Source organism: Ranitomeya imitator, chromosome 7 (genome assembly GCF_032444005.1).
Source record: "Ranitomeya imitator isolate aRanImi1 chromosome 7, aRanImi1.pri, whole genome shotgun sequence".
Taxonomy (NCBI): domain Eukaryota; kingdom Metazoa; phylum Chordata; class Amphibia; order Anura; family Dendrobatidae; genus Ranitomeya; species Ranitomeya imitator.
Window position 1 is genome coordinate 60,596,475 of NC_091288.1, and position 16,023 is coordinate 60,612,497.

The window sequence follows — 16,023 nt, forward strand, 5'->3', positions numbered from 1 at the left end:
CAGGAGCAGCTACCTCCATACATAAATATACAAAAAAGGTTGCACTCTATTGTGCAAAAGCATGTCTAATCTGAAATATATGAAATATGAATAGCAAAATGGCTTTTGAACATTAGGAAAATATTTAAGAGACGCTTTGCACAGAATTTGATATAATCAAATAGTGTGAGCCCATCAACCGTCGTCAAGGTGGTCTCATAAACTGATGGGTCCCTGACCCCCCTGTCCAAATGTGAACACTTACCGAAGGCCAATATCTGTATGCTTGGGTGAATGTGGACACCTCTGTTCAGCAAAGCCTACATATGAGTTAGCCGGGACCAAGTGTGATGAGATGCAATTAAAAACCACATGGTGATGGGAGGAGTGCTGGGTCAGTCAGCTACCATAGAAATGACAAAAAAAAGACTCGCACATCCAAACTAGTGTGAATAGGTGCATACCAGGAGCAGCTACCTCCATACATAAATATACAAAAAAGGTTGCACTCTATTGTGCAAAAGCATGTCTAATCTGAAATATATGAAATATGAATAGCAAAATGGCTTTTGAACATTAGGAAAATATTTAAGAGACGCTTTGCACAGAATTTGATATAATCAAATAGTGTGAGCCCATCAACCAGTCGTCAAGGTGGTCTCATAAACTGATGGGTCCCTGACCCCCCTGTCCAAATGTGAACACTTACCGAAGGCCAATGTCTGTATGCCTGGGTGAATGTGGACACCTCTGTTCAGCAAAGCCTACATATGAGTTAGCCGGGACCAAGTGTGATGAGATGCAATTAAAAACCACATGGTGATGGGAGGAGTGCTGGGTCAGTCAGCTACCATAGAAATGACAAAAAAAAAGGACTCGCACATCCAAACTAGTGTGAATAGGTGCATACCAGGAGCAGCTACCTCCATACATGAATATACAAAAAAGGTTGCACTCTATTGTGCAAAAGCATGTCTAATCTGAAATATATGAAATATGAATAGCAAAATGGCTTTTGAACATTAGGAAAATATTTAAGAGACGCTTTGCACAGAATTTGATATAATCAAATAGTGTGAGCCCATCAACCGTCGTCAAGGTGGTCTCATAAACTGATGGGTCCCTGACCCCCCTGTCCAAATGTGAACACTTACCGAAGGCCAATGTCTGTATGCCTGGGTGAATGTGGACACCTCCCATCACCATGTGGTTTTTAATTGCATCTCATCACACTTGGTCCCGGCTAACTCATATGTAGGCTTTGCTGAACAGAGGTGTCCACATTCACCCAGGCATACAGACATTGGCCTTCGGTAAGTGTTCACATTTGGACAGGGGGGTCAGGGACCCATCAGTTTATGAGGCCACCTTGACGACGGTTGATGGGCTCACACTATTTGATTATATCAAATTCTGTGCAAAGCGTCTCTTAAATATTTTCCTAATGTTCAAAAGCCATTTTGCTATTCATATTTCATATATTTCAGATTAGACATGCTTTTGCACAATAGAGTGCAACCTTTTTTGTATATTTATGTATGGAGGTAGCTGCTCCTGGTATGCACCTATTCACACTAGTTTGGATGTGCGAGTCTTTTTTTTGTCATTACCTGTACACTATATACAGCGTTCGTGTGTATAATGTCACTGGTGATGCCTGTATTACCTGTACACTGACACTTTATACAGAGCTCCTGTGTATAATGTCACTGGTGATCACTGCATTACCTGTACATGGACACTGTATACAGAGTTCCTATGTGTAATGTCATCGGTGCTCACTGTATTATCTGTACACTGACACTATATACAGAGCTCCTGTGTATAATGTCACCGATGATCACTGTATTACCTGTACACTGACACTATATACAGAGCTCCTGTGTATAATGTCACTGGTGATCACTGTATTACCTGTACATGGACACTGTGTACAGAACTCCTGTGTATAATGTCACCAGTGATCACTTTATTACCTGTACACGGACACTGTACAGTAAGTACAGATCTCCTGTGTATAATGGCATTAGTGTTGTGTTTTTTTCTAATTAATGATCAGTATTGTAGTATTTGGATGCTATGTGGTGGTAATATATGATCTGGTCATAGTGTGGCAGTATTTGTTCCTTGTATGTGCTATTATTCGGTTACTGTGGTGGTAATATGTGGTCTGGTCATGGTGTGGCTGTATTTGTTCCTTGTATGTGCTATTATTTGGTCACTATGTGGTGGTAAAATATGGTCTGTTCATGGCGTGATGGTGTTTATTCCTAGTATGTGGTGTTATTGGTCACCGTGTTGTGGTAATAATATGTGATTCGGTCATGGTGTGGTGGTATTTGTTCCTTGTATGCGATATTATTCGGTCACCATGTGGTGGTAATATGTGGTCTGGTAATGTTGTGGTGGTATTTGTCCCTTGTGATATTATTGGTCATTTTAAAAAGTGAAAAACAAATAAAAATATACCTAAATTGTATTGGATATTTTAACAAGTGATTAGTAAGTAGAGTATGGCCCAGCCAAAAGAGTCTACTTTGTCATGGTGGCGGATTAAAAATCTTTTGACCAAAACAAAAGCTGCTAGCTATATATGTGGTGATGGGAACTGTAAATGGAGTGGAGTCTCAAAGGGGCCCCGAAAATGTTGCCAGTATGGGGCCTCGAAATTCCTAGTGACAGCCCTGCAACTGACTATTATACTTGTCCAACAAAGTGTTAATCCGCACGGCGGAGAAGCCCACTCAGTGCACAGGTAATTGCATGAACTGATGCTGCAAGCATGTATACAGCAGTAAGTGCTCCGTGAGCCACTGGTGACCAGTAGAAGCGCCACTGCAGCGCGAAACGGCTGTCGTCCATTCCACTCCTGCTCCCATCCTCCCGACGCCAATGTTTTAAAGTATTGGAATAAAGAAGTTTTTTAACAGGTGAGTGCCATCCATTCCTTTCAATTTTTGTGACTATTATACTTCCATAATTAAAGATGTCACAATCAACTCCAGTCCCATGTACTGGAAGATCCACCTCTTACTTGTGTCTGACACAGGGCAGCAATTTCAATTATCAGTGCTATATGTGAAGAGTTGTCCAACTTTTTCCAATAAAATAGAACAATGAAAAAAACCTCTTAATGAGCATATACCCTACAGTAACTAAATAAGTAAATGGTAATAGTACATATAAAATAACATAGGGTACTTAATTAACACTATTTTGGTTAAAAAAAAAAGCATAAAAGCCACCGCACTGTGACAAGGTGGACCCATCGGGATAGTCCTAACCAAACTCTAGTATTAAAATCTTACCTTATGTCAGGCAACCTCAATGTGAATATAGGCAGAGTAGGACAGGGGCCGGACTGTTCAGACACCCATCCATGGGAAGCTATATGTATCAAAAAACTGTGAAAGCCATCCCACTATGACAAGGTGTACCCAATTGGGACAGTCCTATCCTGTCTCTATTACTACTGACTTAACTTGCGTTAGCCGACTGTCCCGATTGTTATGTTATGTACATGTCATATTCCTCTTTACTTAATTACTATAGGGTACAGTATATGCTCATTTTGGTTTTTTTCTTGGGTTTTGTCTATGAATTGAGCACAGTATAAACATGCTCTTACACATTGCACATACAGTTAGGGCCAGAAATATTTGGACAGTGACACAATTTTCGCGAGTTGGGCTCTGCATGCCACCACATTGGATTTGAAATGAAACCTCTACAACAGAATTCAAGTGCAGATTGTAACGTTTAATTTGAAGGGTTGAACAAAAATATCTGATAGAAAATGTAGGAATTGTACACATTTCTTTACAAACACTCCACATTTTAGGAGGTCAAAAGTAATTGGACAAATAAACATAACCCAAACAAAATATTTTTATTTTCAATATTTTGTTGCAAATCCTTTGGAGGCAATCACTGCCTTAAGTCTGGAACCCATGGACATCACCAAACGCTGGGTTTCCTCGTTCTTAATGCTTTGCCAGGCCTTTACAGCCGCAGCCTTCAGGTCTTGCTTGTTTGTGGGTCTTTCCGTCTTAAGTCTGGATTTGAGCAAGTGAAATGCATGCTCAATTGGGTTTAGATCTGGAGATTGACTTGGCCATTGCAGAATGTTCCACTTTTTGGCACTCATGAACTCCTTGGTAGCTTTGGATGTATGCTTGGGGTCATTGTCCATCTGTACTATGAAGCGCCGTCCAATCAACTTTGCAGCATTTGGCTGAATCTGGGCTGAAAGTATATCCCGGTACACTTCAGAATTCATCCGGCTACTCTTGTCTGCTCTTATGTCATCAATAAACACAAGTGACCCAGTGCCATTGAAAGCCATGCATGCCCATGCCATCACGTTGCCTCCACCATGTTTTACAGAGGATGTGGTGTGCCTTGGATCATGTGCCGTTCCCTTTCTTCTCCAAACTTTTTTCTTCCCATCATTCTGGTACAGGTTGATCTTTGTCTCATCTGTCCATAGAATACTTTTCCAGAACTGAGCTGGCTTCTTGAGGTGTTTTTCTGCAAATTTAACTCTGGCCTGTCTATTTTTGGTATTGATGAATGGTTTGCATCTAGATGTGAACCCTTTGTATTTACTGTCATGGAGTCTTCTCTTTACTGTTGACTTAGAGACAGATACACCTACTTCACTGAGAGTGTTCTGGACTTCAGTTGATGTTGTGAACGGGTTCTTCTTCACCAAATTAAGTATGCGGCGATCATCCACCACTGTTGTCATCCGTGGACGCCCAGGCCTTTTTGAGTTCCCAAGCTCACCAGTCAATTCCTTTTTTCTCAGAATGTACCAAACTGTTGATTTTGCTACTCCAAGCATGTCTGCTATCTCTCTGATGGATTTTTTCTTTTTTTTCAGCCTCAGGATGTTCTGCTTCACCTCAATTGAGAGTTCCTTTGACCGCATGTTGTCTGCTCACAGCAACAGCTTCCAAATGCAAAAGCACACACCTGGAATCCACCCCTGACCTTTTAACTACTTCATTGATTACAGGTTAACGAGGGAGACGCCTTCAGAGTTAATTGCAGCCCTTAGAGTCCATTGTCCAATTACTTTTGGACCCTTGAAAAAGAGGACGCTATGCATTACAGAGCTATGATTCCTAAACCCTTTCTCCGATTTGGATGTGGAAACTATCATATTGCAGCTGGGAGTGTGCACTTTCAGCCCATATTATATATATAATTGTATTTCTGAACATGTTTTTGTAAACAGCTAAAATATCAAAACTGGTGTCACTGTCCAAATATTTCTGGCCCTAACTGTATGCCAGCTTATTCTCCGACTCATTTCCTTGGTTTGACTTTTTCCAATAGCTAAGCCAGCCTCCATCATTGTCACAGCTGATGCACCGATAGCTCTGAAGTTAGATTTTTGTATATCTGAGAATTTTATTACTATTTGAAGCACTTAGAAAACTTTTTTGTAACTGGACACTTTTAAGTATTTTTTTTTTAATTTTACCTAGGTAAAGAAACTTTTTAATCTGTTTCATACCGTTAGTTTTCCTTATTAACAGTTTTGGTAACTCACAATAGGTAAAAGCAAAGCCTCCATGAGTGTGTACCTTGGGCTTTAGGTCTCCTGACCTTTCTCTATATTACAGTACATCACACATTGAAATTTTGTGACCATTAATTAAGTGATTTTAGGACCTTAAAGTATTTTCTTGTTTAATTTACAATAATTGGGTCTTTAGCTTGTAAACTCCAGGATCTAGATGTCAAGCCAAGGCTGAAAATGGAGTACCATAGACTGACTCATGGAAAGTAAAGATACTTTTTAATACAGAAATGAATTTCATATCATGGAGCGAATTGAACTTTCGCCAACATTGCTTGTTGTTAGTGTCTTTCTGCCTTCAGACTGTGGTTTGTGACTGGTTAAGAGAAGCCCGGTTGCTGTTTTTGTGACGACTTTGCAAGAGCACACAGTACATGACTTTACAATCACTGGTTTAATGAGGCAGTAAAATTGAATACATGTAGACAGGACCTTGCACATTTAGCTCACAAATGGGTTTTTAGGCTTTGGAGAAATGTATGCACATTGTAAGCAGCTATATAACACCGTTCAATCGTCCAGATTTCCATAGGGCGATCATAAATTCCATTAGGCAAAGGAGAGTTGACTTTACCCGATAAACGTGTGGAAGGTCAAGTCTGTGTGTGGATCCATAATAGGAGGGTTGGTCTCAAATTAAAAATAGTTTATTTTTTCTTTAATCCTATTTCAATGTCAAGTTAGCAACAAAGTACAGTAACATTAGCTTTAGTTGTTATCATCTGACTACTCAAAACTATTTGTTCTAAGCTTGTCGATCCACTTGGCTGGTACATTTAGACCTTACATATATACACATTGTATTATTCTTGTTCTGTTCTAGAATGGTTAGACGTCCGTACTGTGATGTCATGCGTGCAATTTATTTAATATATAAATATACTTAAAATTTAAGCAAATTCTGAATATTTCACAGCTATTAGTAAACCCTTCTACATTTGCGTCTTTCAATAGGACGCGTTCGTGTTGAATAGCATGGGCGTTTTTGGAGATTACGTAAAAGTCCAATATACATTTGAGAGGCAAAATACATGACCTTTTGATTGAAATTAGGTTCTGGTCATAAAAAATCCCTTAGGCGCTGACGAGGGGGATCAGCAGCTGAACCTGACCCCCCTCCATGATGTGATCTGCAGATGTAAATAATAATTTATGGGAGCAACAAATATGGTGCAGTGCAGCCCCGGCCCCGGGCAGGAGCAGCTAAAGGGATGGGAATTAATAGAAAGCAGCACCAGGGGCCAGGAGCTATTAGCAGGCGCTATTCTTCACAGCTCCCATCAGGATTAATCATTGAGAGTTAATTTGAAGCTCAGACAAGTTGCTGTTAATTTAGTGCGGGGAGGACGGGATGGGGAGAGCCCAAACCCCCTGAGTCCCATTAATCAGCAGCCTCAGACGGCCCTGCCTTGATTACAATTTGCAAAAAAATTCATTAGCGCCTGGGCCAGTGACAATTTTTCTCTTTGCCTGTGATGTGACTCATTAGGCAGCCAAATGAAAGCTGTGATGATGGCTGCAATCAAACCCCTCCACTTGTTTATCTTCTCCCTGCCTCGCCAGTGCAGGATCAAGGCCCTCTCCAGCACCCACTCTCCTCACCCTGCCCCCTCTCCAGGCTGGCTCTCCCTATGCCACCTACCTCCATAGCCTGGCTTTCCCCTAACTTCTCTCATCATAACACCATCTGAGGCTGGTAGGACTTTTTATAGTACACGGTTGAAATAAAACCGTCCTTTTGCACAGATTACCCTCTGCACAGTGAATTATTTGATACATTCTTCCATTTCACTATGGGAGGTTATTCACCTTTGCAGATGTTCAAGGTTACTTGCCCCTTTACCTAATAATACTCACTTTTATAGGCCTTCTCTTGCTTTGCTCTAATATTCTGTAATAGAGCCTAATGCTGATCATTAACTTTTATCCCTAAGTATAGGTCACAACTTCTAGGTCATTTCTCTGACAAACTTTGGCAACTTATGCATCTTTGTAAAAAAAAAAAATGTAAAAAAAATTTTGCCTTAATTTTCATTCCTTTTTTATATAGTTTTCAGTAATTTTATCATCACTTTAGTCAGACATTATGGCTATTATTTAGGGACTTGTGTTGCCTTTATTCAAGGTGTGTGGCTCAGAGCCGAGCAACTGTACCAGATCCAATATAGTTCATGAATCTTCGGCTTCAATACGGACCGCTGTACATTAGCCTTTGGAAATTCATTACATATGGCTAGATATAATATTTTAGATTACAGGGTTACACAAACCTATTTAAATGTCCATTGGACTAACTAGAATGCCGATTTCCAAGTTCATCTAAAATCATGCCATGCCATCATTTTCTACATTGTTCTACAATTATGTTTCATGATTATATTGCATTTCTTTAGTATATTTGTAATTTTACTTTGGCCTCTTTCTTGCAGGAAACCAACGTGTAAAAGACTTGTTTCCAATATTTACACCCAATGATTTGTATATTGGGATTGGTGAAGCCAGTTAAATGAAAAGCCAAAAAAAGTATTATTTTTTTTACAATTGTATATTCTGATGAAAAGTTGTTAACATTGTACAATATAATCAGGGTTGTGTAATAATTAACGCGTAACTGTAAATTACCTTTGCTCATTTTACCATAGTTTTGACTTAGAGTAGCTACTGAGGTCATAAACATAAAACAATCTATACGAGTACTTACGTGTAAGATAGCAATGTTGTCCCCACGCCATTTATAAGTGCCTGGGGGTTCTTATCAAAATAATAGTTGCTTAATCTAACACAATGGTAATTACCAATAATAATGATATTACATCTTGTTTTTTTTTTTCTTAGATTGAAGTGATCTTGTGCTCAGCGCAATTGTACAGCAGGTTGACCGTTTCATATAAGTGAACTTTGCAGCTGCCCGGGGTTGCCTGGAGGAATCGAACTTGACTGTTTCTATGTTGGGGATTGACATTTTTCATTTTAGAGAACATATTTAGTATTTTCTTATATTATTGGCAAATGCAGGCCCAGCCCATGCAAAAGAGCATCTAATATTCCTGCTGAAGTATAACAAACACATTGTAAATTAAAGTTTCACAATCACGTGTTGCTTTACTGCCGGATCATAGAGATCTTTCTACGTAAAATCAATATGGATAAAAAGGTTTTTTTTAAATTGTAGCCTCCAGCCATTTTTATGTATCTGGAAAATATATATGTTATTTAAACTTGTGTCTACTCCAATTGTACATGTTATGAGATAACTATCATGGGATATGTGAGAGTTTATATTTATGGTGCCAGTATGGCTTACTAATACATACGTCTACAAATTTTAGCAGCGTGGATATATATATATATATATATATATATATGTACATATACACACACATATATATATATACAAATATATATATAAAGAGAGAAAGTGGGAGAGATATCTATATATAGATATACAATATATTTATATATAGCTATATACTGAAATTTTATATATATATATATATATATATATATATATATATATATATATATATACATATATATAAAGAGTGGGAGAGATATCTATATATAGCTATATACAGAGATGTTATAATATATATATGTGTATATATAATATCTCGGTATATATATATATATATATATATATATACCGAGATATTATATATATATATATTTTGTATATATATATATATATATATATATATATATATATATATATATATATATATATATATATATATCCAATGTGTCTACCACTGCTAAGGATAACTTCAATATTTTTTATATTTTTCTGAAAAAAAGTTTTGGAAATTAAGTTTCTGATGCGACATAAATTGTAATGCGACATACTATGAGATACTTTACCTTTTCTCAGAAATGATAACACATATTAAATGAAAAAACATATATATTAATAATTAGAAAGTACTTTCTATGGATTTCCTTACAATGCTAAAAAATTACCAGTTATCTGCAATTGAAGTTTGGCCACTTTCCTTTGCAAAAGAATAAATAAATAATAAATAACAGCGATAAATCAAAGTTATAATATTAACATGCACCAGGATAATCTAATACCTGAAATCTATCTCTAACATTGTACAAATTTCAGGCATTAGCTATAACACGATTTATAAAAAAATTTGCCTTGGAACACCAGAACATCTACAAAATGGAGCTAAGGGCTGCACATAGAGTAATTAATATTTTGACGTTGATGGTAACCTATTATTATAGCTGTATAAATCATTTGCTGTAATGTGTACATACCTACACATGTACTTATCTGGTATCTAATTATATAGCATTGTGTGTATGATTTCCCATGTGAATAATTTATATTAAGTGGGTGTTAACAGCCTTGGTCTGCTCCATATTTCTAATCGCTGAACCTACATGTACCTGCTTTATGTATGTATTGGTAAATGTTTCTATACAAAGCTCTTGTGTGGATGTGATTTAATCCATATTTCACTCATGTCTATAACAAACACCATATTCTCAGTGATACATATATACATACACTTATATAGGTTTATTTATATTTATATATATACCTGTATATATAAACTATCCATATAAACCTATATATATATATATATATATATAAATACATCCATGAATATATATATATATATATATATATATATATATATATATACATATATACGGTGTAGGATTTTTCAAGAGCTCGCAGCTGCTATATTCTGTAGATTTTTGGATTGATATAATTTTGCTTCCAATCCAGGTATTTAATTTTATAAAATAAAACCCAATGAAGGGAGGAATCCCTGCAGAATCAGTGTATGATAAGAAGAAAATCCCCCCTACAACATGTTAATAAAACAGAGTTGAATGTGTCCTGCCTTTATCTGCCATTCAGCTGGTTACCAGCACATCCAAGCACTGGCATGAAGTGACACAGAAGAGCTGACCCTTCCTGCTTCTTGCTGGGATCCCATCTCACTTTGTACAGTAGCCACAAATAACCTGAGAGATCCCAGGCATCAACATCCAAAGAGCTGCTGATGGTCTGATCTGCCGGTCACTTTGTGACAATTATTACTCTTCCTCTGTTCAGAATAAAAATCTTCTCTCTCTTTCTTTTTCCAACCACACAACCCTGAGTCCTGGACACTTGCCTCATTTGTGGTCCCACCACCACCCACCCTTTACCCAGACACATTGACTGCACAGATGATGACACTTCTAACCTTCTGCAATTAAATATTCTCTGAGAAAAAAAAAAGTACATTCATTTATTTCTTGTCCAACAGACCCCACATGTCCGGCTCTATTAAATCCCACACAGATACCCCCCTCCACATCATCACACAGATCAGATTTGACAAAATGAGTCTCAGAGGGGATTAGCCAGGACCTATATGAAATGACCCCACATCTCCCAGACTGCATGGCCGGAGTGGGATTATTTATTAGTGACATTTTAGGTTTCACAAGACTTTTTTTTGTTGAAATTCATCATAACTTAAAGAGAAGTATGAGACACTGAATAAATTAATCACAACATAATCTGAAGCTCAAAAGAGCTAAACCAGAAGGTCAGTTTATCCAAACAGGGACTGGAGTCCCTCTAAAAAACACAGGAGCCAGAGAAGTTTTGTCCCAAATGGCCTGGACTTGGCTAAATGTCCAAGATCAGGAGACCCAACCCTGTGATGAGGTCCACACAGTTCTCCTGCTCTCATCATAATAAATAGTAAGTGGTTGGCATGTCAGGATACACGGAGTTATGGGCACCACCACCAACCTGCTGCAGTCTATGGTCTGCTGGGAGACTGGAGCTTACAGTTCAGGGTCTAGCCTGCTCCAGCTGCTGGTGTTGGCTCCTTATAGCGAACCTGCTGACATGAACTGGGATGGGTACCACGATTTTGGGGTTTCTGGAGGGCTCCCCGGTCTTGGAATTTGCATTCCCAGCCTTGACCCTCTTCCACTTGGCCCTGCGGTTCTGGAACCATATTTTCACCTGGACCTCGCTGAGTTTGAGGGCATGTGCGATCTGGGAGCGCTCGGTGAGGGACAGGTACTTCTTACAGTGGAACTCCTTCTCCAACTCCAGGAGCTGCTCGCTGGTGAAGGCCGTTCTCCTTCGCCTGTTCTTCCCGGTAGAAGTGCTGTTACTGGAGGGGTTGGGATTTTGGGGACTTTCTTCTGGGGTGTCTTCTTCTTTGTGGGTCGTCTGGCAAGAGATGTTATCATCTGAACTGTAGTCCAGGTCACTGTCCATCAGGTAGGAGTCTTCCTTCCCTTTCACCTCATCATCCTTAGCAGAGTCTTCCTTCCCCTGACCCCGGACAGCACCTGCAGAGAGGACATGGAGCCCAAATTACATATCCACAAGCAATCACAGAATAACAGAAAGAAACTTTCTAGAACCAACATTAACTATGTTTCTATGTAGAAAACAGAAACGACAGTGTATCATATCGCCAAAAATGTGTCATCTGAAATCACCTGACCATCTATCTATCTATCTATCTATCTATCTATCTATCATCTATCTATCTATTATCTATCTATCTATTTATCTATCTATCTATCTATCTATCTATCCCATATCTATCTATCTATCCCATATCTATCTATTATCTATATATCTATCTATTTATCTATCTATCTATCATCTGTCTATCTATCCCATATCTTTCTATCTATCTATCTATCTATCTATCTATCTATCTATCTATCTATATATCTATCTATTTGTCTATCTATCTATCTATATATCTATCTATATATCTATCCCATATCTATCTATTATCTATATATCTATCTATGTATCTATCTATCTATCATCTGTCTATCTATCCCATATCTATCTATCTATCTATCTATCTATCTATATATCTATCTATTTGTCTATCTATCTATCTATCTATCTATCTATCTATCATCTGTCTATCTAAGAAGTAACAAATGGAGGCAGCACACCAAGCAATATGGCAATGGTTTATTAGCCCACACTGGCAACGTTTCGGTTCTGAGGTATGAACCTTTCTCAGGTTATTTTAATATTTTATCTATCTTTCTACTATGTATCTATCTATCTATCTATCTATCTATCTATCTATCTTTGTTTCTATAATTAATTTTGTACATGTTTCATCATGTTTGTCATCTGAAATGACCTATCTATCTCTCTATTATCTATATATCTACCTATGTATATGTCAATCACTATCCTTCATCTCCATACATTTACAGTGTCCATGTATTTATTGAATTATTGCAGCTACCTGCTCTATATATTAATATACCAATTGTGTGTATGTTGGTATATATATAAACTATCTCTCTATATCTATGTAATTTATATGTGTGTGTGTATATATATATATATATATATATATATATATATATATATACATATATATATATATATATATATATATATTCTTTGAGTCCATTCTATATTAATAAATTAAAAAAGATAATTAAATTAATTAAAATGATGATAGCGGAGGAATCCTGTAGGATATAGCAGGACGATCCTGTTTCTTGCCGTTATACAGTTTCCATTTTTCTCCCGTATTTGCCTCCTGAGATCGTGGATTTCGTTCACGCTAATATTACTATCTCTATGTCACATATCTATAAGCGAAGTACAAATAATTCCACTTCTGGATAACATGGAACAAGGCATTCCGCTTGTAGCTGCCGATCTGCAATCACAGAATGTCTCTGATATTTTGGGTAAATTAATCCCGTTGTAATTATATGGTAATGTTTCTTGTGAATCATTGCTGTTCATATTAAGTTCACACTTCACTTTATAGAATTTTTTTGTTTTTCAGGCAGTTCCAATTGAACACGATTTCATTATTTTTGTTGTGCGTTTTATCAACTAATCACAAAGGTGGCATTTTCTATTTCCCTTTTTTTTTAAATAAATCACATTATAAATGTTGCAGATTGACGTTCACTATTACATTTCATATTATCCAAATGTTTCATTTTTTTCCCCCCTAAAAAATCGCTTTGCAAATTAAAGTTTGTGGAGCAGTATTATGCATTTAACATGTATTTTTATTAATTTCTGTTGATACTGTTACTAATTAATTGAGACAACTAGTAGTTATTCAGCATCGTGTGCACCTGCCTGCATCAAATATATTTAATATATGGAATATAAAACTTTCTGCCTTTGTGTATTGTGACCTCCAAATATTTGGCTCTATATAGCTGTTAGGACCCCAGGTTTGGCACTTACCTAAAACGCTTTCTGAAGCAGTGAAAGGCAGTAATGTCCCGTCTTTGGTGAGATAGGTTTTACTAGTGTCTTCTCCATCTGACTGGCTCCCATCGTTTTTGTCGAATCCTCCTTGCAGACTTTGAACTCCAAACTTCCTGGCTGCCTCTTGGTGCTGAGCTGAGGCTGAGAAACTGCCTGGCAAAGTCGCCATAAGTGTGGAAGTGAGGGCCATGCCCTGTGCCAGGCTGGAACAGAAGCCACTGGGCAGGCTGGGAATCTGGTGATGAGGATGACTGGAGGGAAGGGTTGGCTGCAGAGTGGCCTGGGACAGTGTTGGAGGTGGAGGGGGTGGTGGTGGCAGCACTACAGGCCTGTATGGCATGAACATAGGATATCCTGTATAGACAAAGTGCCCAGGACTTGGCTGTGGTGGGCTCCCTATCAGAGAGTCTATGCTGAAAGCTGTACTGCTGCCCAGGGGACGCTGCATCATCATGAGAGGAGGCTGGAAAGCTGCACTCATATAAGCTACTGGAAGTCAATCGGAGGTAAGAAAGGAACTGGTATATACCCTAAATAAAGGGCACAGGAGCGATGTAGGGTCTCGGCAGAGAGATGTCCTCAGCCTCTCATAGCTTCCAGTACACAATTCCCAAAGTTCTAGAAGGAGCAGAGTCCTGGAAGGCACAGCTCCTATGCTATGGTCATCAGCTCAGGTTTTTGCCCCTAGAGGACCCTGCAGGAGGACACAGCTCCTAAGCTCAGGTTCTTGTCTTGGAGGATCCTATAGGAAGCTATGGTTATCAGCTCAGGTTCTTGTATTGGAGGATCCTATAGGAAGCTATGGTCACCAGCTCAGGTTCTTGGCCTGGAGGACCCTATAAGAGGCTATGGTCATCAGCTTAGGTTCTTGTCCTGGAGGACCCAATGGTCATCAGCTCAGGTTCCTGCTCTGGACAACCCTATGGTCATCAGCTCAGGTTCTTGTTCTGGACAACCCTATGGTCATCAGCTCAGGTTCTTGTTCTGGAGAACCCTATGGTCATCAGCTCAGGTTCTTGTTCTGGAGAACCCTATGGTCATCAGCTCAGGTTCTTGTGTGGTGGAGGTGACACTTCTTGATGCTATGTGTTCTGTGTGGGTGATGCTTCTTGACAATATGACACTTGGGCGCTTTCTATAGGTTTCCTCTCCTTGTGGTCTCTTCTATTTAGCGTCTCTTTCCAGTATGACTCTGTCTTTTGCTCTCCCTTGTTGTATGTGGAGTCTTCTCTTTGTCTTCTGATACTTCTGTCCTCCTTACGTCCGATGTCCTCTTCTGGAGTGTCAGGTGTATGGAGTAGAGTTCACAATGGTTCCCTGAGTGACCTGGATCCTCCTCCTCCTCCTCCCCTCTGTGTGCTGTGTGTAACGATGGTGTCCCCCTCTGTAGGATGGATCCCCCTCGTCTTCAGGGTGTCAGATCTCCAGGTGACCTGTCTGCTGTAGTCTCCTCTCTCTCCGGTCTCAGCAGATACAAACTGTGTTCCTATTTTCCATTCACATATTGCTACATTTTAGAACCTTCCCTCGGTCACATGGGCCTGTTCTTGTATTGTGATTGGCTGGCGGTGTCCCCAGACCTCACCCATCTCACACCCCTCACAGAGTGTCAGGATAAAGTGCAATCCCAGATATGTCCCCGAGTAGGGCACCGCGGGCCCCCCGACCCTGCCGCCGGTGTGTCCAGGGCAGGAGAAGCCTGTGTGAGTGCAGGGAGCAAATCCACGGTGTCTGCTCCATAGACACAAGCGTGAGCAGCCTGCATCATAGACACAAGCGTGAGCGTCTGCACCGTGCACAGGGAGGCTGCGGGGCCCGGAGTGAACGCTGTGTGCTCGGCTCTGCTTTTATTACAGTCTATTTACTATTTGTAACATCGATTTTATTTTACATTGATCAGATAGAAACTACACAACGCACTTATATTAGGGACATAATTAATTTTCGGCATCGATCCCATTAGAATGTATGGAGATGTGTGCAGCAAAGGAATCCCACATGTAATGTATCTATCTATCTATCTATCTATCTATCTATCTATCTATCTATCTATCATCTATCTATCTATCTATCTATCTATCAATCTATCTATCTATCTATCTATCATCTATCTATCTATCTATCTATCTATCTATCTATCTATCTATCTATCAATCATCTATCTATCTATCTATCATCTATCTATCTATCTATCTATCTATCT

The 16,023-nt window shown here is 38.8% G+C and overlaps 1 protein-coding gene across 1 annotated transcript; it reads right to left on the minus strand.

The window, feature by feature from the left end:
* Positions 1–10,977: 10,977 nt before the first annotated feature.
* On the minus strand, positions 10,978–15,295 carry GBX2 (gastrulation brain homeobox 2). The gene is made up of 2 exons (XM_069733323.1): positions 13,797–15,295; positions 10,978–11,887 (listed from the first exon to the last, which is right to left on the minus strand). Exons 1-2 carry the CDS (start codon positions 14,299–14,301, stop codon positions 11,376–11,378), a joined length of 1,017 nt encoding a protein of 338 aa, XP_069589424.1. The 5' UTR covers positions 14,302–15,295; the 3' UTR covers positions 10,978–11,375.
* Between the last annotated feature and the right edge of the window lie 728 nt (positions 15,296–16,023).